The following is a 23,905-nucleotide window of genomic DNA, read 5'->3' as shown; positions in this document are numbered from 1 at the left end:
ACTACATACAGAATAACTGTGAGCATTTAGCCTACTCATCTCACAGGCAGGTCCCTCAATTCATAAAACCACAGCTGCTTTCTGAATCCTTTAAACCCCAAACCCACTCAAACATTATGACCAAACAGTGATCAGTTCTGTCCACTAAACAGGTTATTTGAGACCATAATATACATTGGGGGATTTTATCATTTTAAAGCACTTGACCCCAAATATTCCATTATTATGGCATATTTAACACCATATAAAGTATTGTAATATCCATTTGATCCCACTTTATATTAAGTGTCTTTAACTACTTTGTACTAACTTTAAAATACAAGACAATGCACTTATTGTGCAAATACATGTTGTTCTGCAAAATTCTCATAAGATTCACATTTGCTGCTACTGAGGTTGGCGTACGGGTAACTTTAAGGGTAGGATTAGGATAAGGATCGGGGTTAAGGTTATGGAATTTTGGTTTGTTCATGTTCAGTTCTTGTTCTATGATCTGTGTGTGTGCGTGTGTCTATGGTTCTATTTGAATGGTTGAATGGACAATTTAGAAAGATGTTTTTATTAGGAATTTCCAGGGTGGTCGACTAATCGACTAGTTGTCCAACACCTGACTAGTCGATTAGTGGGGTCAACCACTTACATTAATATTTAAAAAATAATAATAGTGGTGGTTTTAAAAGGAGATGCATTTCTCAAATTAAATAAGAAACACAACTTCTTGGAGAGTGTTTTTGCGTAATGAATACTTGCTGTGATCGGCATGATTCTCCATAATTAATTATTAATATCTTCTAAAATATTTAATAGCCATTAAAATTGACAGACCCACTCTATATTAGGTGTCTTTAACTACTATGTACTTAAGCATTTGATATAATGTAGCTACTTATTATGTACATACACGTTGATACGTTGTACTCACATTTAAAATACCTGCATTTAATTACATCTGTAGTTACACTGTTAACCTTACCCCTAATCCTAACCTAGTTTAGTGTAATATGACATTCCTACACTGTACTGAAAAGCAGCATTAATTAAGGGAGGGCACACAATGCAAATTATTATAATTACATGTGTTTTGAAATGACACAAAATTATGATAAAAAAAAGTTTTGTCTAAAAAAAGTATCAGCAGTTTTGCGACAGTTTTATAGTATATTTCACATACTCTCCATATCTTTAATTTTAGAAGAAAGGGAAACAAAAAAGGACATAGAAATTTAAATACATTATCTACCTGTTACACACCAGATGTATGTACAAAACCAGATGTCTTACTGTGAAGATGCGGCGACCAGTTCGGTCGAAGGTAACGCAGTACACAGATGACAGATGTCCCAGAATTCTCTTGTGCATCTTCATGTGTTGGTAAACAGCTGTAGGGACCAGCTGACCCAGCCGATATGAGCCGTTCAGCCTCCGACTGTATGTTGTCTCCACTAAAGCACACAAAAAGAATCCAGTAGAGCAACATCAAATTGATTTTAAAACTAAATTGATTAAAAAAACTCTGTGTTTACAAATGAACACATTTCTATGAATGGTCCATATGTCCTGAACGTCAAACACATATGCACAAACAAAGTGTGCATAAATAAAAAAAAATCTAATTATACATATTATTTCAACCATCAGGTCTATAAAAATATTATTATTTTTTTACTATAAGGATTTTGATGCATTTTGTCCCTTTCACTGGAATGCATTACTAACAGGACCAAAAAGAGGTGTCTTACCAATATTGGGCGGGCTTCCATAGATGACTGGCGGCTCGGGTGGCCTGCCACAGTGCAGGGCTGCGAGGGCGGATCCCTTCCATACCACGTGCTTACAACCTGGCAACAAACACGTGGAGCTGTCACTAACTATACACAAGTGATGGAATCCTTAGTCACACATACTGTAGACACAATGATGGAAGTAATAATCCATATACAAAAACACATCCACAGCAAAGCAATAATTTACTGTAATTACTGTAACTGTCCTTCCACTAAACAAAATAGAACATTTATTCTTGATAATTTAAGGGATGCACTGAATTTTTAATCTTTAATGACATTTTGGAGGCAGAATTATGGAGGTGTTCATTTTAACATTCCTCTTTTTTTACCCACTGCCACAGGCATCTACCCAAAGAATAGTCAAATAAAAGTCAATCCATCATCCACATATAGTACCATTTTAATATAACTGACCAAAACGGTGGAATCAAATTCTTCTAAATGTACAAATTTTTCCCTACTTTCACCTCCAAAAAAATAATAGCACTTGAAATACCGATAAGATATTTCCAATCCTCCGTTAGAGCAGTTATGGTGCAATTATAGTTAATCATTTTAGTGGTACTCATGGTCACTGCACATTCATTTGCCCACTCTTGTAGTAAGAAAGGCATTCAAAATAGATGTTTTGCTGAACTGCTTCAGGATGGCCTTCAACTTCTGGTAAACCAGCTTATTATAAACGTAACAACACAAAGTTTATATTTAATTGGCCACAACTGAAAACGCAGGTTATCAGACAGAGAAAGTGGGGATGGAGGCAGGGAGAGACACTCACTCTTGTTGGAACGTAGCACTGACTGACGTCCGGCTCCCAGCAGTGAGTTGACTCCAGGTACGCTGGCTGGCACTTCCCTCTCCAAAAGAGGACTAACTCTCTCACATACCCGCAACAGGTGATCAGGAGAAATGTGCCTGTACAATTTCACCTTCACACACAAACACAAAAATAACAAACATGACATCTTTAGGGCAAAAGGATATTTTCTAATATACCCTGTGCTAAAGAGTGCTGTAAGTGCTAAATAGTTTTGTTGTAATCGCATATGCACAGAAAGTAAAATAAACAAAAATTAGAAGACGCAAAAGCAAGAATATATGCATTTGTGAGTGCAATGCAAATATTTAATGTTCTATTTATTTTAAATACCTATTTAAATACAGAAATTGAATGATGTATTTTTCTACTATGCCAATCAACTCTACTCAAAACATGCATAATGTGCAGGTGTTAATTAAAAATTACTTCACCCGTTAAAGGAATATTCGGGGTTCAACACAAGTTAACCTTAATCGACAGCATTTGTGGCATACTATTATTTACCACAAAAATACATTTGACTTGCCCCTCCTTTTCTTAAAAAAAAAAAAAAAAAGTATAAAGATGCTGACTACCACCCCTGGAGTCACGAGTTCAAATCCAGGGCGTGCTGAGTGACTCCAGCCAGGTCTCCTAAGCAACCAAATTGGCCCAGTTGCTAGGGAGGGTAGAGTCACATGGGGTAACCTCCTTGTGGTCACTATAATGTGGTTCTCGCTCTCGGTGGGGCGCATGGTGAGTTGTGCGTGGATGCTGCGGAGAACAGCGCGAAGCCTCCACACGCGCTGTCTCCGCGGTAACACGCTCAACAAGCCACATGATAAGATGCGCGGACTGATGGTCTCAGACGCAGAGGTAACTGAGATTTGTCCCCCACCACCCGGATTGAGGCGAGTCACTACGCCACCACGAGGACTTAGAGCGCATTGGGAATTCCAATTTGGGGAGAAAATCAAAAAGAAAAAGAAAGAAAAAATCTGGGTTACATTGAGGCACTTACAATGGAAGTGAATGGGGCCAATCTGTAAACGTTAAAATACTCACTGTTTCAGAAGTATAGCCACAAGACATAAACAATTTGCGTGTTAACATGATTTTAGTGTGATAAAATCACTTATCAACCTTTTCTGTGAAAAGTTATAGCCGATTTTACATTGTTGTTGCCATGCCGATGTAATTTCAACAAACCCTAAAACCTTAAAATAACTGTAAAAATTACGATTTAAACAACTTTACAGCTCAAATAACACATGCGTTTTAACAGAAGAATTAATGTAAATGCTTTTACAAAATTATAAGCTTCACATTTCTGCATTTTAAACCCTACAAAAATTTTCCCCATTCACTTCCATTGTAAGTGTCTTACTGGAACCTCGATTTCTGCTTTTCTTAAAAAAAAAGAGGGATGAGTCGAAATTGTTTTTTTTTTTTTTTTGTGATAATCAACATTATGCCACAAATGCTATCGATTAAGCTTAACTTGTATTGAACCCAGTACATTCCTTTAATTATCATGTAATAAAAGCGGATTACACTACACTAGGATAAAACAATATATTCTAATGCCATTTAACACACATTTGACATTCACTAGACATCTGACACTGTAGGCCAATACATAAAATAATTCAATACGTAGTGCTACGCTTTCTGATTATATACGAGATTTTATTTTAAATTAATAAAGCGTTACTGGCGTTTTATCTTTCCATTTGTAACCCTAGAGATAAATCTAATCTACACATTAAATAAGCATGTAAATTGTTCATTCCCCTGTGCAACGCGTCTGTCTGGGCATCTCTTTTATCAAGCTCAGATCCAGCTTCCAACGCCCCGGCCAGTAATTAATGGTTTTAATTGCATTTAGCGTCATCCTAACACACACACACACACACACACACACACACACACACACACACACACACACACACGCGTCGCTTAGCTAGCGATTTTATAATTTATGCATAAATATGCATGAGTATATGCATTAAAAATATGCATTATAAAACTAAAATCTGTATCTACATATAGAGAGCTTTGTTAATGGATCATGATATCTAAACTACTACTACCCCGTGTTTCCTACTTTCATTAAAATTGTGAAAATGTTTTGTTAAATACAGCAAATGTCAATTGTTACAAGGTATTATTCTTAATAAACATGCTTTCATTTAGATTTTTGTTTATTATTAATACTATTGTTTGCATCATAATTATTTAATTACACTTCTGAATAATGATAATTAATGCAGATTGCATTGGTCATTAACATAATGAATCGCTTGACGCAAGACCTGACAGAAAAATACATTGACAGCGCCAACAACAGGCTGCTGCGCGTTATTTGTACCCCACTATCTGCAGGCACGGACGGGCTTTAAACATCTTCACATGGCGGTGGAATAATCCACGAACAGCATGTTCACACACACACAAGCTCATTCACTCACTGTATTAAACGGGGAAACAGACGCCGTGAACGTGCGACCTAGCGGCGCGCGAGATCATCCGCGAGACACTCGCGGATAAAACGTAACAGATTATCGCTACAAATCTGTCTGAATTTCGCCGCGTGGAACGACGTGCCTGTGTCCGTAACAGCCTGTGTGTTTAACAGACAGTTGACTCTTTTAGTTACGCAAGAGATATAAAGGGGGGTGGCCATAACAGGGGCTGGATCAAAAGCACACAAAGTTTAAAAATAACGACATTTCAGAATCTCTCGCTTCAAATGCGCATTCGAATTATCTTTGAATGACATTCGCACGTGGAATGGCGAGCTAGTAAAAAGAATGCAAGTAGTTTGATTCATTCATTGTTTGTTTACCTTTCTGGATATTGTAATTAATAAATTAATCAATACGTACTCATTTCGATGAACCTCTCCATTTGTACTATCAGCCTGTCTCCTCAAGTCTCTCAACGTGTTGTCTCTCCCAAAATAAAAACAATTCTCAGGACAACTATCGCCACGTGAAAAAGTCGTATTACCCTTCTTAGCTCCTCTTCGTTCGCCGGCTGTGCTGGTTCTGCTCCAAAACCTTGGTTTAAGCGTAATAAACTAAGTAACTGGAGTATTTTACCCTGACCATGGTTGTATTACAGGAGCAGAGCGCCTCCATCCCGCCCCGCTTTCACTCTCTGGCGCACTGGTCCCTCCTCCCTCCGCTCCCTTACCCTTGTACAGCACCACATTCATGACGTCTCTTTATTTCTACATCAATTTTAACATCAATTCCAACCTTATTGTACACCACCGTGACCAAACTCACATCCCTGAGGCCAAGCAAGGCTCTGGGTTTACACATTGACACTCATTTCTAACCCGGAGTTTGTCTTTTCCCCGCGTGCTCGGATTAAGTTTTTTTTTTCCTGATTTAAAAATTGCGGGAAATTCAATTTCTTATTTTGCTCTCTGAAAAGTTTTCTCTCGGTTATAGGGATCCCTTACCAAATTTTCGTAACTCCCTGGGTGTTCTTTGCCAGTCCAGTCAATCCTTTTGGGTAACAGCTGTAATGGAAAAATAATGTTTTCTAGGTTTGGGTCCATTTTAGGGGGTCAAGTTTGTATTTTCAAACAATAAATGTGAAATCTGCGTTATATTAACTGCCTAAAGTACAGCGCAGTGAGATGTGACGCTAGCAGGGCTTGTGCTGCTTACCTCCTTCTCCTGAACCTCCCGTATCAAGGTCTGAAAAAAGCATAAAAATACCAAATTACGACACCATCTTTCCCAGAAATGTCCTTTATAGTCCTAAATTACAAAATCACCCACCTCTGCCGCGTCCTGACAAGGTCCAGCTTCTAAAAATCGGGCTATTAGGAAGTACAGTTCTGCGAGATGGGGGAGAATACATGAGCTACATTAGCTTAGAAGAAGGACGTGGTGGGAACGGCAGATGTATATAAAAATACTTCAGCGCCACCTTTCTAAACCCTTTTACTCACCGGATTTCAACTGCGCGACGTGTTTACGGTCAGCAGCCATGTTTAGGGCTTGTTTTGGGGGTGAAGGAGAAGGTGTGTGGCCGTTCTGGGAAGCGGGTATCGCTGAGGCTGCCCTGTAGTTGTCAGTGTTTGTTCACCAGGAAGAGCTGCGCCTCCATTCACCCAACACACAGAAAGTAGATCCGGCGCGTCGTTCCAGCCTTCCGCGCACTCGCAAAATAGTCCCCTTTCAGACGCAACATGTCACGCGTCGATTCGGACAAACATCCCGCGCCCCAGGCGTTTGGAGATTACAAGAAGCGGTATTTCTAAAGTATACAATTTTATGTACCTTACGAATGTTCGTGAATGTTTTGGGTTTCAGTTTACGCTTCACACACCCCCTCCTCCCTCCAAAAAGCGCAAGCCCTCTGCGCAGGAATACACAAAGCACGGACGGTCTGAGAGACTGCGTTGCTGATACTGAGGGGAAGCGAAAGCATGCTTTAAAGCAGCTTTGGCTAGTTTTATGCTATCATTTAACTACTTAATTGGGCTACATTGATTTGTTTGTTAAATCCAGGACTCTGAGCTTTACTGGCGCCTCTAGCTCCTCGAATAGTCTCTCGACCTTGCAGCGAAGCTCGGATCTCGCACAACTGCCATGTTTCCCTTACAACAGAAGCGCACTATCAAGCATAAAAACCTCACAAACCCCCCCAAAATGATCAGTAAATCAATCGGATTTATTGGAATCTTAAGGCAGACTGATCCTAAGGAACCCACCCCCTTTCTCGTTTGTTATTTGGATTGGGAAGTCGTCCATTTCTTACCCAAAAGCGAATGGGCAGTAAAATGGGGGAAGGGTAGTAAACAGAGGGAATGTAATGAATTAAACCTTGTAAGTTACAGGAATCCAATGACTAATGGCGACATCAGACGAACAAAACAGAATAGAGATCAGAGATGTGATTTATATATTTATATGTTGACACATTGTGGATTAAATTAACAATAACAGCGTAGTTACAGCGTATGTAAAACACATATTAATTGGACAAAATATGTTCCTGGCTTTGCCCACAATAGTGTATTAATAAAAAACAGTATCATACAGATTTTTTTCCCTTTTTTTTTTATTATTCTTAATTGTAGACAACCATATTTGATGGGCAAAAAGTGTGATTACCAGTGAGCAAATTGAAGTTTTTCCTTGTGTAGTTTCTCTTCATAGGGCCTAACATTAACATAGGGGTTTTATTTCAGATTGACTATATTAATGGGTCAGTGGTGTGTATGTAGATAACATTTATGATATGACTCTTAAAGACCTGCTGAGTTTTTACTTTCTGCATATTGCAATTGAAATGCTGGAGTGTGGTGGACCTCTAATTGAAGGTCTAACTAATCTGAAATAATCAAAATCATTGATGAATTATCCATTCTAGACAAATAAAAACACTACCTCTTTTTTATTCAATGCATGTGCAGCTTGAAAGGATAAACCTGCTTTTCACTCAGATAACTGAAGTCATGCAATATAGCGTCTTATTGGAAATGTACACTCTCTAAGCACTTTATTAGAAACACCACACCTACTTATTTATTGGATTATCTGATCAGCCAATCGTGTGGCAGCAGTGCAATGCATAAAATCATGCAGACAGGGGTCTGGAGATTCAGTTAATATTCACATCAACCATCAGAATGGGGAAAAAATGTGTTCTTAGTGATTTCGACCATGGCAGGATTGTTGGTGCCAGATGGGCTGGTTTGAGTATTTCTGTAACTGCTGATCTCCTGGGATATTCACGCACAACAGTCTCTAGAGCAGGGGTTGGCAACCTATGGCATGTGTGCCAGCATTAGCACGCAGAGGGGTAATCACTGGCACACCAGCGAAGACGAGAGAGGAGTAGACTATATTATCTATATAAATTCCTTAAACCATGGTCACATTAAAAAATACATTTACGATTAAAAGAGAAAACATAAAACCCACATCGTGGTGTTCAAAAATCTTTTCAAGTCTATTCAAAATATTCAATAAACCTGGAAATAAAGTTTTAGGATTTTGCAGGTGCGATTCACCGAAAAGGGTTAAATAGTTGATCGGCTTGTGATGCGCGAATGGCTTGCACACGCAGCGTGAGTCTCATCAGACATTAATAGTGTTTAGACTCCCATTCAGCTGATGAAAACACGCTGCGTGATCATGAGGAAGGATTACATCAAGATGCAAATTGGAATGCAGGTGCGAAAAACTTCTTATAAATAAAATAGTCTGCTCCTCTCTTGCTGTTGCTTGCGTACTAGTGATTAAACGATTAAAATGACATAATATAAGAAATATTTAAGAATCCACACAATTTTGTGATCAGTAATCAAATAAGCAAATTTGTAACATTAACTGTGTTAACACATTTTGTACAAAAGGACAGATTTTTTTTTCATTAAGGCACTTAAGATGCTCTGTGAAAATTCATATGCAGTATCATGATTATATTATAATCATCAGGTTTTGCACAGCCATTGACCAGGAAAAAAAAAAAAAAAAAAATGGCACTTCATGTCAAAAAGGTTGTCGACCCGTGCTCTAGAGTTTACTCAAAATGGTGCCAAAAACAAAAAAACATTTAATAAGCGGAAGTTCTCCGGACTGAAAGGCCCTGTTGATGAGAGAGGTCAATGGAGTATGGTCAGACTGGTTCGAGCTGACAGAAAGGCTACAGTAACTCAGATAACCACTCTGTACAATTGTAGTGAGCAGAACAGCATCTCAGAATGTACAACATGTTGAACCTTGAGGCAGAAAGGCTACAACAGCAGGAGACCATGTCGAGCACTTTATTATGACCATAGTGTTCCTAATAAAGTGCTCAGTGAGTGTACCTCTAAACTCATAATTTGATCAAAATCCGAGTGTAACATCATTTGGATTAAGTTTGCACAATACTGGGTTTCATCGAACAATAAATTCAGATATCCTTTTTTGGTCGACCAACATGGGGTTTGGTCCCACTTTAAATTGGGTGTCTTCAACAACTATGTACTAACATTAAAATGCATGAAATACAATGTACTTATTGTGTAACTACATGTTGTTCTGCAAAATTCACATTTGCTGCTACTGAGGTTAAGGCACCGGTAGGGTTAGGTTAGGGTTTAGATTAGGGTTAGGGTGTAGGGTAAAAATTGGGTTAGGGTTAGGCTTAGAGGACAGATGTAATTAAGTGCAGATACTTTAAATGTAAGTAAAATGCAACAACACATATATACATAATAAGTACATTGTATCCAGGGGTGTAGAAGTACAATGTTACATTTTCCCCCAATATTTATACCATGATCAATGGAAACACTGTAACCTGACACCTAATATAAAGTGGGTCCTGGGTTTCTAAATGCCAGATACAGATAGCAATATCCAGAGAGCAAGGTGGCTAATATATAAATACAATCTAATGATAGCAGGTTGTACACTAATAGGTTGTAGAATAAATTGCTGAATTGAAAGGAAACACTTGTTCACTTTACAGTGTTTACTCAAAATTCACAGAAAATGTGCATCTATTGACAAGGCTGTTGTTATCTCAAAATATTGTCTAATTAATCTGTCTTTCATTCATTCTTCTTATGTCATCTGTTCGTTTTTTTATGCACATATCTATCAAATACAAAATGTGCGTATGTATTTGAATGTCTGCAAATCCATTTGCATTAACACTGAGAAGGTTTAAAAAAAACAAAAATAACAGACCCATTCATTAAATATATTGTCATAAGTGGTGTATCAAAGTGAGAAACTTTAGAAAATGGAAGTATGTTTGGTTTTGCTTTCCATTCTTTTCTCTAAGATAACAATGTGACTTTGATGCTATCTGGTCTTTTTGTATTTAAAGCTAAGACAAAGTGCTTCCCTTACTGGGAAGTCCTCAGTTTAACAGTTACGTTTCTGCATGCAGTCTTAACTTAATTTGCTGATGTAACCCTTGATAAACTACTGACACTGAGGGTGTATGTGGAAGAAAAGAGAAGTAAGATACCCAAGAACTTTGTGAATATACTTGCTTTGGTTTTAAGGCTACTTAAGCACAACTGATGCAACATAACACCCTCTTAAGAAACAGTGGCGATCTGGGCTGAGTAGGCACACAATTTTGTAGGTAGACAAAAGCCAAATTACACTAAATTTGATTCAGAATAATAAAATGAAAATTTAAAAACATTCTTAAAATGTATTGGATGAAAAATTATGAAAGGGCAGAACAAGTGGCTACATTTAGTGACTAGTAAGTGCAGTTAATTTTCCCTACCACTGGATGTCAGGAGTATCATATGAGATGGGTGAAAGGGCCAAACATGGGTCAAAGGTTATAAGGGTAAATACTGTATATCAAGTTGGAGATTTTTGGTCAACTTTAGGACTAGGACCAATCTAGAGTCTGAACCTTCCAGTTTGTTAATTGTTCCATATATTGAAAAGTAGAAACAAAGACTTAAATATTTAAAAAGAGTAATAATTGCAACAAAATAAAGGTCAGATTTATGTACAAATGGTTTTCAATGCAGTTTTTACATTGAGGATTTTGTCTATCTATCTGTCTGTCTGTCTATCTATCAGTGTATATTTAGGCATCTTTATCCCAATAAGCAACAGTTTAACTATAACAAAAACTATCAAGTCAACAGTGTTCCCAACAGGTATATAGACTGTCTAAAATCATTTTTAAATTGGGAAGCAATTTTCTAACCACACCTGTGACAGGAATCATAATTATATGGGCCTTTTGATCTATTTGCTGGGCCAGGCCAACATGTATTGTCAGTTAATTTCCTATTCTCTGTTCCTGCCTCCCGGTAGCATTGCTGACCTTTCCCTTTCTGACATCAGCAGTTGTATTTGTGCGTGTGTAGTCACATGCTTCTGTGTATAAAGAACTACACTGAAAGGCTTTTGTAGCTTTAGACTGAACACCTCAGACCCTCAAGAGCTTTCTACAAAGTTAAAAATACAAACTCTACCATAACTAAGGCAATACAAAAACTTTTGTTTCTGTGAGAATAATAGCACAGTTCAATCCAGTAAATATGAAGCTTTTGAAGCAACTAGTATAAACAAGCACAAAAGATGAGCCTATCTTATTTGTCTTTTATTTGAAAACATTTTACAGAGAATATCTCAAACCAGTTAAGTGTACATTTACATGTGTCTAAAATTTTGTTGTAGAGTTTTTCTAACTATGTAGCACAAAGCACCTCTTGTTTATTGCTAAGGATGTCTGTTAAGAATGTTTAATTCAGCCATTTTAATCAGAACACATTTGAATCTCAAAATGCTACATAGTAGATAAAAAAAGCAGAAAATTGGGGGTAAATCTCCCATTCTCTCTATGTATCCCTTTCTTTTAAAGAATTCAACCAATAAAACGGCAAGATACAATGACAACACACACCAACGACATACAGGTTAGTAACCACATAGTATGTGGAACTAAAGGTATGCACTCTGGTGGCAAAAGATGAATCAGTTGTTTTTACATCATAGGATGTGACATATTCCAAGTGGCTCCATTTGACAGGCGAGCTGCTGGTGAAACATTCAAGAATAACTGTTGCCTTTCCTTGAAATGAATCTATCTTTCTGACAGATGAGAGAGAAGGAGACTGGTGCTTCATCAGGGAGTGTGAGTTAATATTTAGCTAAGGAAATCTAGTATGATAAATCTAAAAATAAGTTTGCATTTTACAAAATACTCAATAGGAATAAAAAATGTTCTTTGTTATTCCGGAAAACAAACTTTAATCACTCTTTTGGCTCAGCCTCAGCCTTGGATGTCTCAGTTTCCTATAAAGAGAAAAAGGCACAAGAAAGGCAGAAATAAAGAATATGATTCCTTAATGCATAGGACTTGGTTTAGATATGATTTTGCAGTTTTTCCAAGCTGATACTGTTAAGTCAGACAGGCAGAACCAAAGCCACACTGTTAGTAAGAGGAAATCAACATACATACAGTACATACTATGTTGATCAAAACTTACCTCAAGTAGAAAATCAAGATTCGATATTAACAGTGTGCATTTATATTCAACGATTACTTTTCAAACGACAGAGATGATCAATTTAAACTTCCTTCCTTAAAATTCCTTTCTAGACTTAAAGCTGAAGTGCGTAATTTTTACAATGTTAAAATGCTTTCCAAGTTTAATAACATACTGTAAGCCATTAGTAGGTTGATTTCCCAAAAAGTGTAAACACTAGTTTTTTGGCGCTTTCAAAACTTTGTTCTGTTTGTTTGAGCATCCCGACAAGCCCAACACAGCAAAACTGGCTCAATCAATGGCATGAGTTTGAGGTGGGACTATGTATTTGACCGGTCAATGACAGACGGGGGAAGTGCTCTGGAAACGTTTAGAAAAAAAGATTTATTTGAAATGCCGTTTGGTGACGCTAATGGCACTGAAAAAACACACTTCAGCTTAAAATTTTAAAAACAAAATTGTGATCCATAATTTCAGAGTTCAGTGTCCTTTGCATTATGCTTTCGGGTAACTTTGGGTTTTCAGTAAGAGAAAAGGTAATTAATTCTGCCTTTGTAAAGCTGTTTGTATTGCATATATAATACACAGAGATGGTCAAATAAATCTACAGCAGTGAGCACACACAAACACACACTGCATTCTTCAAACTATCGTACCCTTTACTCTAACTGTCTCACACTTCCCTCGGATGGACAGGAAGGAGGGGGCGGAACTTCTCCATGATGATACACTGACAGATGAGCGTGAGACACAGATCTATGTGTGTGTGTGTGTGTGTGTGTGTGTGTGTGTGTGTGTGTGTGAGTGTGAGTGATGGTTCATGCACATGCAGGTGTTGAGAAATCATGGGGAGGGATATAGGACAAGGTAATTAGATATTGATCACTTAAATGTAATTTATGTTGCCACAGAATTTTGAATAGCAAAGAATTGCAATGTTACTTTTTCCTTTTATCATAAGCAGAAAAAGAGACAAAAAGTAAGTAGAAAAAAAGACAGATCATATAATTAAGATGGACATAAACTGATAGATGTATGTCTACTCAGTGTAACTGACCATTTTCTACAGGTCAAAGATTCATGATTAAGTCAAAAGTTGCATCCCAGATGTGTATGACTTTCTTTCTTCTGCTGAACACAAACAAAGATTTTTAGAAGAATATTTTAGCTCTGTTGGTCCATACAATACAAGTGAATGGTGACCAAAATGTTGAAGCTCCAAAAAGCACATAAAGGCAGCATAAACTTAATCCATATGACTCCAGTGGTTTAATATATGTCTTTAGAAGTGATATGATAAGTGTTGGTGAGAAACAGATCAACATTTAAGCCCTTTTTTAATAATAATCTCCACTTTCACATTCTTCTTCTTTTGTTTTTGGTCATTCGCATTCTTTGCCACCTACTGAGCAGGGAGGAGAATTTACAGAAAAAAGGAGTTAAATATTGATCTGTTTCTCACCCATACCTACCACACAATATAGATTTAACCACTGGAGTTGTATGGATTACTTTTATGCTGCCTTTATTTGCTTTTTGTAGCTTCAAAATTTTGGTCACCATTAAAATACTGAAATATTCTTCCTTTGTGTTAAGCAGAAGAAAGAAAGTCATACATATCTGGGATGCATGAGGGTGAGTAAATGATGAGAAAATTTTCATTTTTGGGTGAACTATCCCTTTAAGTTTATATTTTAACCAGAGTTGGATTTAATCTGATTATAAATTAATTACTTACTGTTAACACATTACATTTTAATTCTTGTAATCAGATTATAGTTACTGACTTTCAATTAAGTGAATTACTTTTAAGTATACAACCTGTTACACATATTTCTAAAATAATATTTTTAATGTAAAATACATTTAAAACATGAATTATGTACAGTATATATGAAGGTCTGTTGGCATTTCTGTGACATCTGAAGGGCGTGTGCCCCCTGAATGTGTCTTTGTAAAGGAAAAATGTGTGGTGCTGAGTGTATGACTAGCGTACTGCAATTAACGAGGAGGAAATATAAAGTAAACATTATTTGGAATTTGTTGAGCAGAAAAACAAAACTTTTAAGTGAAAAGTGTTTTAGAAAGTAACTTAAAAGTAATTAGTAATGTGATTACTTTCTTCTATGGAGTAAGATCAGTAATCAGATTACAATTTAAGATAAATAATTAGAGTTTTTGTAGTTTTTTAATTGTAGTTTTTGAAAAACTTATCCAACACTGATTATAACATACTGTATTTTTAAAACAATATTTTACCCCAAAAATCACAACTGCTGTTGTTAAAGTTAGCCCATCAGTATGCCACCAATTCCCACACAGTTTTTTCAGAGCCTTGTAGAATGCACTTTACCAGAACATGACTGTAACTAGGTCAATCTTTCCCACCCCACATCTCTGCTCTTTTACTCTTGCTCAGGGCAAAATCATCTATAAAATATTTGCGATGTAATGGATGTATATTCAAGTAATCTCAGAGCATTTCTGGAGGTATGAGCTTCATTTAGCTGCTTAATATTAGATATTAAACAGCCAATGATAAGCTGATTGTAGACACTACTCACTGTAAGTATATTTGTTTTCTTTCGCAGAGACTATTGTGAGCATGCCTTATAACTGCTCTTAAACACAGCTGCATTAGCAACCTAACAGGATTACCCCACCTCGTCTGGCTTGGTCTCTCCATTTGCGGTGAGCGCAGACCCTTTCTCCTCTTTCTTTCCTTTGGCTCCGCCCTTCTTCTCCTTTACCGCTTTGTCATTGGATGGCTTCTGTGCAGAAAACACAAATAGGATCACTTGGGCTAATACTTGTTAAATAATTCTGCACTGAACCAATTTAACTGCTCCAAAACACATTGGCCAGCACCAGATTACACTAGTTCTCTGAACTGCTACTGTAAAATGGTTCATGCTTTCTATAGAATACACAAACACCACCAACTGTACAATATACTTTCATATGTGCAGGAAAGGACTCGATGCAAAGCACATGCAAAAACATGTTAAAAATGTTCTCTGTGGTTGATGTCATACAGAAAGAAGTAGAAATTATGAAAGAGAGAGCTGTTACCTTGGCAGCTGGCTTTTTGGGTTTTGGTTCAGGTTTAGGAGGAGCTGGCTTCTGAATATTGAAAGAAGACAACAGGATGAAAGAAGTTACAAATAGTGTAAGGCTCTCACAACAAACAATGCAAAGGCCACAAATGGTAAACTGCATGGTGCCCATGGTATGGACGTGTTGGCCTAGATTTATCTTCCCTCTCATTAATCTGGCAGAACTTTGACATTTTCAAAAGGAAAGAACATAACGATGGGGAAGAGAAAAGATATTTTAACAATAATTATGGCTTCAAATATAAAAAGAAATTTTGAGGACACACAACTGGACAATTTCAATTACATTTAAAACCAAACACATAAACTTAACACATGTGTTCTCAAACTGTTTCACTGAATAATGCATATACAGTACAGGTGTATCGTTCAGGATACCTAGAGGACATCTGATAGCAATACATTGCCCAAGTTCTTAAAACTGGTTTCCTCCACTTCAAAACAACTCTAGGTAATATGAAAGTAAAAAAATATGCCACCTGGCTAAAATAAAAATGAAATATGCAAATGACGCCTAGGCATATATAAAGAGAGCAAAGGCACACTTACTGAAGAAAGACGCTCTGATCTGCGAGTGCCCTACCAGACAGAAAAAGATTGAGAGGGTGTAGAAAGTTAATAAAAGTGTTAAACCACTTAAATGTGTGGTATTTCATTCAATGTTTGGAACAAGGCTTGTACTATGTTAGCTAATTTTATTGCATTCTAAATAAGTATAACGTTTATCGGTACCTGTTATTGTAGCCTAGTTAACTATTAACATCATAAAATAAATGTATTCAATTGTTCAACAGTTTATTTTTCCTATTTTTGTAAATAAATTGAATAAGGAAAATGTGAGAATGTTAAAAGAGGTTTACCTCCTGCTTTGTAACTTTAGTGGTGTCTTTAGCCTCAGCTCCCTCAGGTGACTGTATAGACACAACAAATATTGGAAAATGTTACATATGGACATTTATTTACACAAATAATTTGAATGTTTGATGTATGACTGGTAAAGATCGAAAGAAATGTGACTGACAAAAAAACCCGTGAACATAAGCCAAAGTCTACTACAAGGAAATGGGACCTTTAGATGGGTGATGCCATACAATTTTATATACATCTATCTGAGAATGACACAAAGATAATGACAAATTATATATTCAAACACAACGTTCATTATATGTAACCACTAGCTTGTAAAACTTCCTCTTTATAATCAAAGGTACACTACTTTCTTGGACCACATGTGACTGTTACATATAGGCCTATGGTGTTTATATTAACAATAGAATAAATACAAAATTGCCCTGTTTTATTATACACAGGGCAAAATTTAACATGCAAAATAAAATGGCACATTTCAACTCTCAAATAAATCAGTTGTCATAAAATTCTATGTATCTGTAGTACATGTGTGAATTATAAAAGCTTTTTTTTATTTATCATTTTAAATCATTATCATTACTTACTATAATCATTATAATTTAGTCTTATAGTAGTTTTGCTCAATCGCAATAATTTCATTCACTTCATTTGAACGATCCCGATATCAATTCTTAAAAAAAATCATAATAATTTTATCCCTTTTTCTCCCAATTTGGAATGCCCAATTCCCACTACTTAGTAGGTCCTCATGGTGGCGCGGTTACTCGCCTCAATCTGGGTGGTGGAGGACAAGTCTCAGCTGCCTCTGCTTCTGAGACCGTCAATCTGCGCATCTTATCACGTGGCTCATTGTGCATGACACCGCGGAGACTCCCAGCATGTGGAGGCTCATGCTACTCTCCGCAATCCACGCACAACTTACCACACGCCCCACTGAGAGCGAGAACCACTAATCGCGACCACGAGGAGGTTACAACATGTGACTCTACCCTCCCTAGCAACTGGGCCAATTTGGTTGCTTAGGAGGCCTAGCTGGAGTCACTCAGCACACCCTGGATTCAAACTCATGACTCCAGGGGTGGTAGGCAGCATCAATACTCGCAGAGCTACCCAGGCCCCCTGATATCGATTCTTAAAATTACAAGATCGATTTTTGTTTTTACTTTAAAGTTTACTCCATTTTTGGGTTGTGTTGATTACTAGGCTTTATCTGTTAAATAAATAGCAATTGAACTGCATAGTTTGGACTAGAGGTAGACAAATATATCGGTTTTACCGATTAATTGCTGCTGATAGTCACTTTTTGGAACTATTGGTTATCGGCAAAAATCTATGTCAATAGTTGCCGGTGTGTTTTGGGACTGTTTGTACTTAAAAGTCCCACGTTATGCAACAAATCTTCATTTTTTCCTTGTTATTACTGGGATTTTGGTTTAAAAAAAAAAGAAAGAAAAAAAAGGCACCTGGGATGTTTTTCTTTTCTCTCCCCAATTTGGCATGCCCAATTCCCAATGTGCTAGGTCCTCGTGGTGTGTAGTGACTTGCCTCAATCCAAGTGACGGAGGATGAATCTCAGTTGCCTCCGCATCTGAGACTGTAAAACTTATCACGTGGCTTGTTGAGTGGGTTACCGCAGAGACCTAGCGTGTGTGGAAGCTTCACATTATTCTCCGTGGCATCCACACACAACTCACCACATGCCCCACTGAGAGCGAGAACCACATTATAGTGACCACGAGGACGTTAACCCAATGTGACCCTACCCACCCTAGCAACCAGGTCAGTTGGTTGCTTAGGAAGCCTGACTGGAGTCACTCAGCATGCCCTGGATTCAAACTTGCAACTCCAGGGGTGGAAGTCAGCATCTTTACTTGCTGAGCTACCCAGGCCCCCATCTGGGATGTTATTAATTTTGGACTCTGTGTCTATTCCCGCCATAATAAATATATATATATATAATAAAATAATAATTTAAAAAAAATTATATATATATATTTGTTTTTGACATTCTATAAATCAATTTTAAAAACTACTGGAGGATTAATCCTTTATCAGACTTTCCCACAATCTTAGTTATTGGTATCGGCAAAATCCACTATTGGTTGACCTCTAGTTTGAACCCTGTTGTTAATATTTTTTAATTAATATTTTCGTAATGTACCAAGTTAGAAGGATTCCTGTATAACTTACAGAATTAGTTGAGATAATTTATTTAATATATGTAAGCAACATTGACATACACTTAAAATATACCTAAAATGAAACCGAAAAGTATTGTATCGAAATCCGAATCGAATCAAAAAATCTGTATACACAGTCCTTCTGCTTTCAGTAAATGAAGTGACACTCCCCCTAGTGAAGCTAGACTTCAGTGCATCGCCCAAGAGCTCATCTGGCGGAGAGAACAGGAGTCTCATAATTTGCACGTTTTGGTTACAATAATTAAAAAAAGTTTAGACGCCAAGTTTAGTCAAAGCCACCCTAATGGTTTTGGATGGTGAATAGAGCTTGTTATACTGTGGATCGTTAGAGATAGAACATAATTTGACCTGTATAACATGTATTTATTTTTTAAAATCGTGTTCCAATTCTATTTTTTTGGCTGCAACCGTCATTCTTTTAATGAAGTTGGTAGTTCAGCAGTCTTCTGCATTGTCTCACCTTCACAATCCCTCTGTGCTAGATAGTGTTAAATGTGACTGACAAACCGGTCTTCAACATACGGGTCTGCTGCTCTGCAATGGGGGTGGAGGAAGAGCAAGTCGGTTTAAACATGGCTATACAAAAATAATGGGGACCTCTATCGATCGACGAAAGAGAGCTAATTAAAAGACGAGCATCTGAAAATGGACGTCACAGAAAATCAGACGCAATTATATACGCATTTAAGAGCAGAGCGCTCGGTTTTGATTCTAGCCGAGAGCCGCTGAAGCATCACCGCAAACTGACATTCAGCACAAGTGCGCACGAAGTGGCGACTTTTTCGCGAAAGATACATCGGGTTATTAACCCGCCAACTATCATGGAGGATCGAATAGAAAGATGTTCGAATCGAAGCCTTTTGCAGGATTCCATAATAACGGTGGATTAAGGATAGAACGCAGCGCGAATATGACGGTTTAAAAACTTGATCCTCGTCTTACCTGCTCGACGCTGCATACGTACTCATCGTTGAAACGCGAGCCGCTATCTCTTTAAAATGGTTTCAAAAATCAAAGATAGATGAGAATAACAACGTGTAAACTAGCTTACCTTCCTCTTGGGCATTTTTCAATTTTTCTTTTCGTTTGTGTTTATTAAATTAGAAAGCCAGGTATGGACCTGTAAGGTGCGGGGGAGAGTTTAACTACCACCGAATACAGGATCAATATCTAAAACACCTCTGGTAATAACATGTTAATAATATGCAGACCTCAGATTCTACCCTCGTCTTTGACCATTGGTCAATCCGCTGCACACTTAGTCGTCACTCCGCTTGTGATTGGTTTGCAGCTCCAATATGTTAATATGACGCGCTCATGCATTGGTTCGAATTTTGGAAGGCTTTTCAGCACCTCGCCCTCATTGGTTACGCGCTTTCTGTATGCAAATGAGAGCACTGTGTATTGGACGGGTTTAAAGGTCCGCGTGAGAGGCGGGGGTGACAGAGTGACGACAAACCAATCCACGCCTGACACCACACGCTCGGCTATATGGGAAACATATGCTTAGTTTGTACTGCCATTTTGGCCTATAAAAATAAAAAACTCAAACAAATTCAATTGTATTCTCTAAAAGAAAAATGGTTTGCAACCCTGTGCAAAATAAACCAATAAATAAAGTAATAATCCTGCAACATTGTCAAAACATCTATGCTTTTGTATGATTATCAAATAACAGATCCCTAAATATTAGGGAATAAATGTTGCTAATATCATGAAGTTGCATTATGATATAACTAAAATGTATTCATGTGTGACAGTCATGTGATTTCAAGGCAAAATGCACAAAAAACATTCGACCACAAGCTCACAATAGCATCCCTCCACAATGACCTCACAATGGCCACATCTCTGCCATGACCTTACAATGGATGACCTTCTATAGTAACTTCACAATGGTTAACATTCTACCATGCTTCACAACACACATGTACTCTGGAACCTTGTTGCCACTCAAGAGCAGACAATCAGAGATTTCCTGTTAATGAGAGAGGGTGTTTATGCAACCTGTGTCAATTTCTGGGCCAAACACAACCATGGATCTGATTCTGGAGATCGTTCCACATACAGTACAATGTCAAAAAGAGATTGTTTTATGAACACATGGCCTCGCATGTTCCAGTGTTTATGATGTTTCTGAATGACATCTCTCTTTGAAAAGCCCATGGAATGATAAAACAAGGACACAAAAACCATACAAACTGTATTGAAATGATGAATGATGATCACTTATATTCTACAATACAATACAAAGTCAGATAACATAAATACATATAAACCATAAAAAAAAAGCAACGCAATCAAACTCAAGTCATAATTATATCACAAATAATGAAATTTGCTGTCACAATGAAACCATTGAGTGCTACAGTTGTGGTGCACAGTAAAACAGTGCTTTTTAACTTTGAATATCCTCGGTCAAAAGCCTGGGATCAACACTTAATATATCAAGGATATCTTACAATTCACAGTGAGAATTCTGGGACAGTTCAAAAAGATAAAAACTCACCTACATTAAACATGTTCAAGTTAAAAATGAAACATGTTCAACCTATTAAATGAAAAACGTTTTTTGTTTTTTAGTAAATATGGCCCTGAAATTAAAACTTTGGAAGTACTTTGAAATTTTTAACAGTTTTAAAAATATTACATTATTTTTGATGTGTTTGTTTATATGCAAATCTCTGTAAATTAAAGGGATAGTTCACCCTCAGAAATGAAAATTCTCTCATCATTTACTCACCGTCATGTCGTCCCAGATGTGTTTGACTTTCTTTCTCCTGCTGAACTCAAACAAAGATTTTTAGAAGAACATCTCTGCTCTGTATGTCCATACAATGCAAGTGAACAGTGACCAGTCCTTTGAAGCTCCAAAAATAATATAAAGGCAGCATAAAAGTAAATCACAAGACTCCAGAGGTTAAATCTGTGTTTTCAAAAGCAATATGATAGGTGTGGGTGAGAAACAGATCAATATTTAAGTCATTTATTTTTTATTTTTTTTTACTATACATCACCACTTTCACATTCTGAAAGTGAAAGTGGACATTTATAGTAAAAAAGGATTGAAATATTGATACGTTTCTCACACAAAGTGATTGCATCGCTTCAGAAGACATATAATATAACAGTGGAGTTGTATGGATTATGTTTATGCTGGCTTTATGTGATTTTTGTAGCTTCAAAGGTCTGGTCCCCATTTACTTGCATTGAAAGGACCTACATAGCTGAGATATTCTTCTCAGCTTTTGTGTTCAGCAGAAGAAATAAAAGTCATACCCATCTGGGATGGTGTGAAATTAAGTAAATGATGAGATAATTTATAAATAAAAGAACTATCCCTTTAGGTCTTGGCTTTAATTCCATTTATAAATTCCCTCATACAAGGTCACAATGAGCTACAATATCAAGCACATTGCTACTAAAGTTTTACACAAGATGTCTATGAGTTGATTGAACATACCCCTGAGACACTGTATTAATACAGACCAAACACTACAATAGTATAAACCTAGAAAACTATATTTGTTGGTTGCACACGTCCAACTCAATTACTTTGAGAACACCTGATAAAAATCGCTCAGTGTTTTTTACATTCATGAGCCTGGGCTTTAAAAAACATTCAAAATATCCAAATAAAATTTCATATTTCTTCAAATTTAATGCATCAAACAATTAAATTAGACACTACATCTGCTGAGAATTCTATTTTACTCAAGAATTTTCTCTGTGGTTTACTTCATATTTTAACGAAAATGTGATCACAGTGTACATAAACAGAAAAAACAACAGAAAGGACTGTCTCTGAGTATTTGGCGCATTATTTAATCTAAAAATTACAAACTGTATCTCAGACACCCTCCTTTGTCACATGAAATAATTGACACTGACATTCATCATTCATGCAAGATGTGAAGGAGAACAAAGTAATAAAGTGCTGTGTGGAAGGACTGGTTCACGCAGCCTAAACCTGAGTCAGCCAAGCCACAGAGTGGTTTTCAGAGACGACAGAGTTTTGCCACAGTTATATCAGTACTGAAAGTGCAGAGCTTTTTCTATCACAGACAAAGACATAAACGGAAACTTACATATGATGATCAGATAATGCACACCACCCTCTATCATTACTTATCAAGTTCTTTTGGTAAATGTTTCTAAAGAAAATCCCAAAAAACAATATTAACTATATTACTTTCTATGTGGTATTAAAAAAAAAATTACACTGACAGGTTCCAAAATTAATCTGCAAATGGTGGGTAAATAAAGAAAAATGTACTGGCCATAACTACTTCTTACCACCCATTAAAATTTATTTTGCATTATCTTTCTTATATATACTGTGTGTGTATATATATATATATATATATATATATATATATATATATATATATATATATATATATACACACACACACACACACATAGACTAACTGAGCACTTTATTAGGAACACTATGGGACCATTCTGTGTAAACTCGAGTGACTGTTGATGAAAATCCCAGGAGATCAGCAGTAACAGAAATACTCACACCAGCCCGTCTGGCACCAACAATCATGCCATGGTTGAAATCACTGAGATCAAATATTTTCCCCATTCTGATGTTTGATATGAACATTAACTGAAGCTCCTGACCCGTATCTGCGTGATTTTATGCATTGCACTGCTACCACACGATTGGCTGATTAGATAATCACATGAATAAGTAGATGTACAGGTGTTCCTAATAAAGTGAACGTATATATCATATGTATATACCATATATATATATATATACACAGTATATACGTATATATATATGTATATATACCATATATATACACACAGTATATACATATATATATATATATATATATATATATATATATATATATATATATATATACACACAGTATATACACACATATATATATATATATATATATATATATATATATATATATATATATATATATATATATATACACACACACACACACACACACACACACACACACACCGATCAGCCACAACATTAAAACCACCTGCCTAACATTGAGTAGGTCCCCCTCGCACCGCGAAAACAGCGCCAACCCGCAAGAGATGCTATACTTTTCACCACAATTGTACAGAGCGGATATCTGAGTTACCGTAGACTTTGTCAG

At 36.7% G+C, this 23,905-nt stretch overlaps 2 protein-coding genes across 6 annotated transcripts in view; both read right to left on the bottom strand.

Moving 5' to 3' along the window:
* The window catches only part of LOC127420559 (PH-interacting protein-like), a 59,698-nt gene extending 52,988 nt beyond the window's left edge, over positions 1-6,710 (bottom strand). For both annotated transcript variants that reach the window (XM_051662932.1, XM_051662933.1), the window contains exons 1-7: positions 6,557-6,710; positions 6,384-6,442; positions 6,270-6,299; positions 6,059-6,118; positions 2,566-2,716; positions 1,740-1,838; positions 1,282-1,442 (exon numbers count right to left, since the gene is read on the bottom strand). In XM_051662932.1, the coding sequence (XP_051518892.1) occupies positions 1,282-1,442; positions 1,740-1,838; positions 2,566-2,716; positions 6,059-6,118; positions 6,270-6,299; positions 6,384-6,442; positions 6,557-6,596 (600 nt within the window). In that variant the 5' untranslated portion in view covers positions 6,597-6,710. The remainder of the gene's footprint in view (positions 1-1,281; positions 1,443-1,739; positions 1,839-2,565; positions 2,717-6,058; positions 6,119-6,269; positions 6,300-6,383; positions 6,443-6,556) is intronic.
* Positions 6,711-11,672: 4,962 nt separating this feature from the next.
* On the bottom strand, positions 11,673-19,983 carry LOC127420570 (high mobility group nucleosome-binding domain-containing protein 3-like). 4 transcript variants are annotated; one of them, XM_051662963.1, is made up of 7 exons: positions 19,816-19,983; positions 16,554-16,604; positions 16,243-16,272; positions 15,650-15,700; positions 15,241-15,345; positions 13,234-13,333; positions 11,673-12,383 (listed from the first exon to the last, which is right to left on the bottom strand). In XM_051662963.1, the coding sequence occupies exons 1-7, from the start codon at positions 19,828-19,830 to the stop codon at positions 12,376-12,378; spliced, it is 360 nt and encodes a 119-aa protein (XP_051518923.1). In that variant the 5' UTR covers positions 19,831-19,983; the 3' UTR covers positions 11,673-12,375. The 4 variants fall into 4 exon arrangements, with proteins under 4 accessions (XP_051518923.1, XP_051518922.1, XP_051518925.1 ...); XM_051662962.1 differs by having other exon boundaries at positions 15,241-15,348; positions 19,816-19,982; XM_051662965.1 differs by lacking the exon at positions 13,234-13,333.
* Positions 19,984-23,905: the final 3,922 nt, after the last annotated feature.

The sequence above is a fragment of the Myxocyprinus asiaticus genome, chromosome 29 (genome assembly GCF_019703515.2).
Source record: "Myxocyprinus asiaticus isolate MX2 ecotype Aquarium Trade chromosome 29, UBuf_Myxa_2, whole genome shotgun sequence".
NCBI lineage: Eukaryota > Metazoa > Chordata > Actinopteri > Cypriniformes > Catostomidae > Myxocyprinus > Myxocyprinus asiaticus.
The sequence above is the reverse complement of the archived record's forward strand: the minus strand, read 5'-3'. Positions and strand labels throughout refer to the sequence as shown.

Coding starts and splice junctions, on each gene's coding strand:
- LOC127420570 (XM_051662962.1), bottom strand. Junction 15,701..16,242: donor GATCAGAGCGTCTTTCTTCA/GTAAGTGTGCCT, acceptor TTCAATATTCAG/AAGCCAGCTCCTCCTAAACC. Junction 15,349..15,649: donor CCAAAAAGCCAGCTGCCAAG/GTAACAGCTCTC, acceptor TTTTCTGCACAG/AAGCCATCCAATGACAAAGC.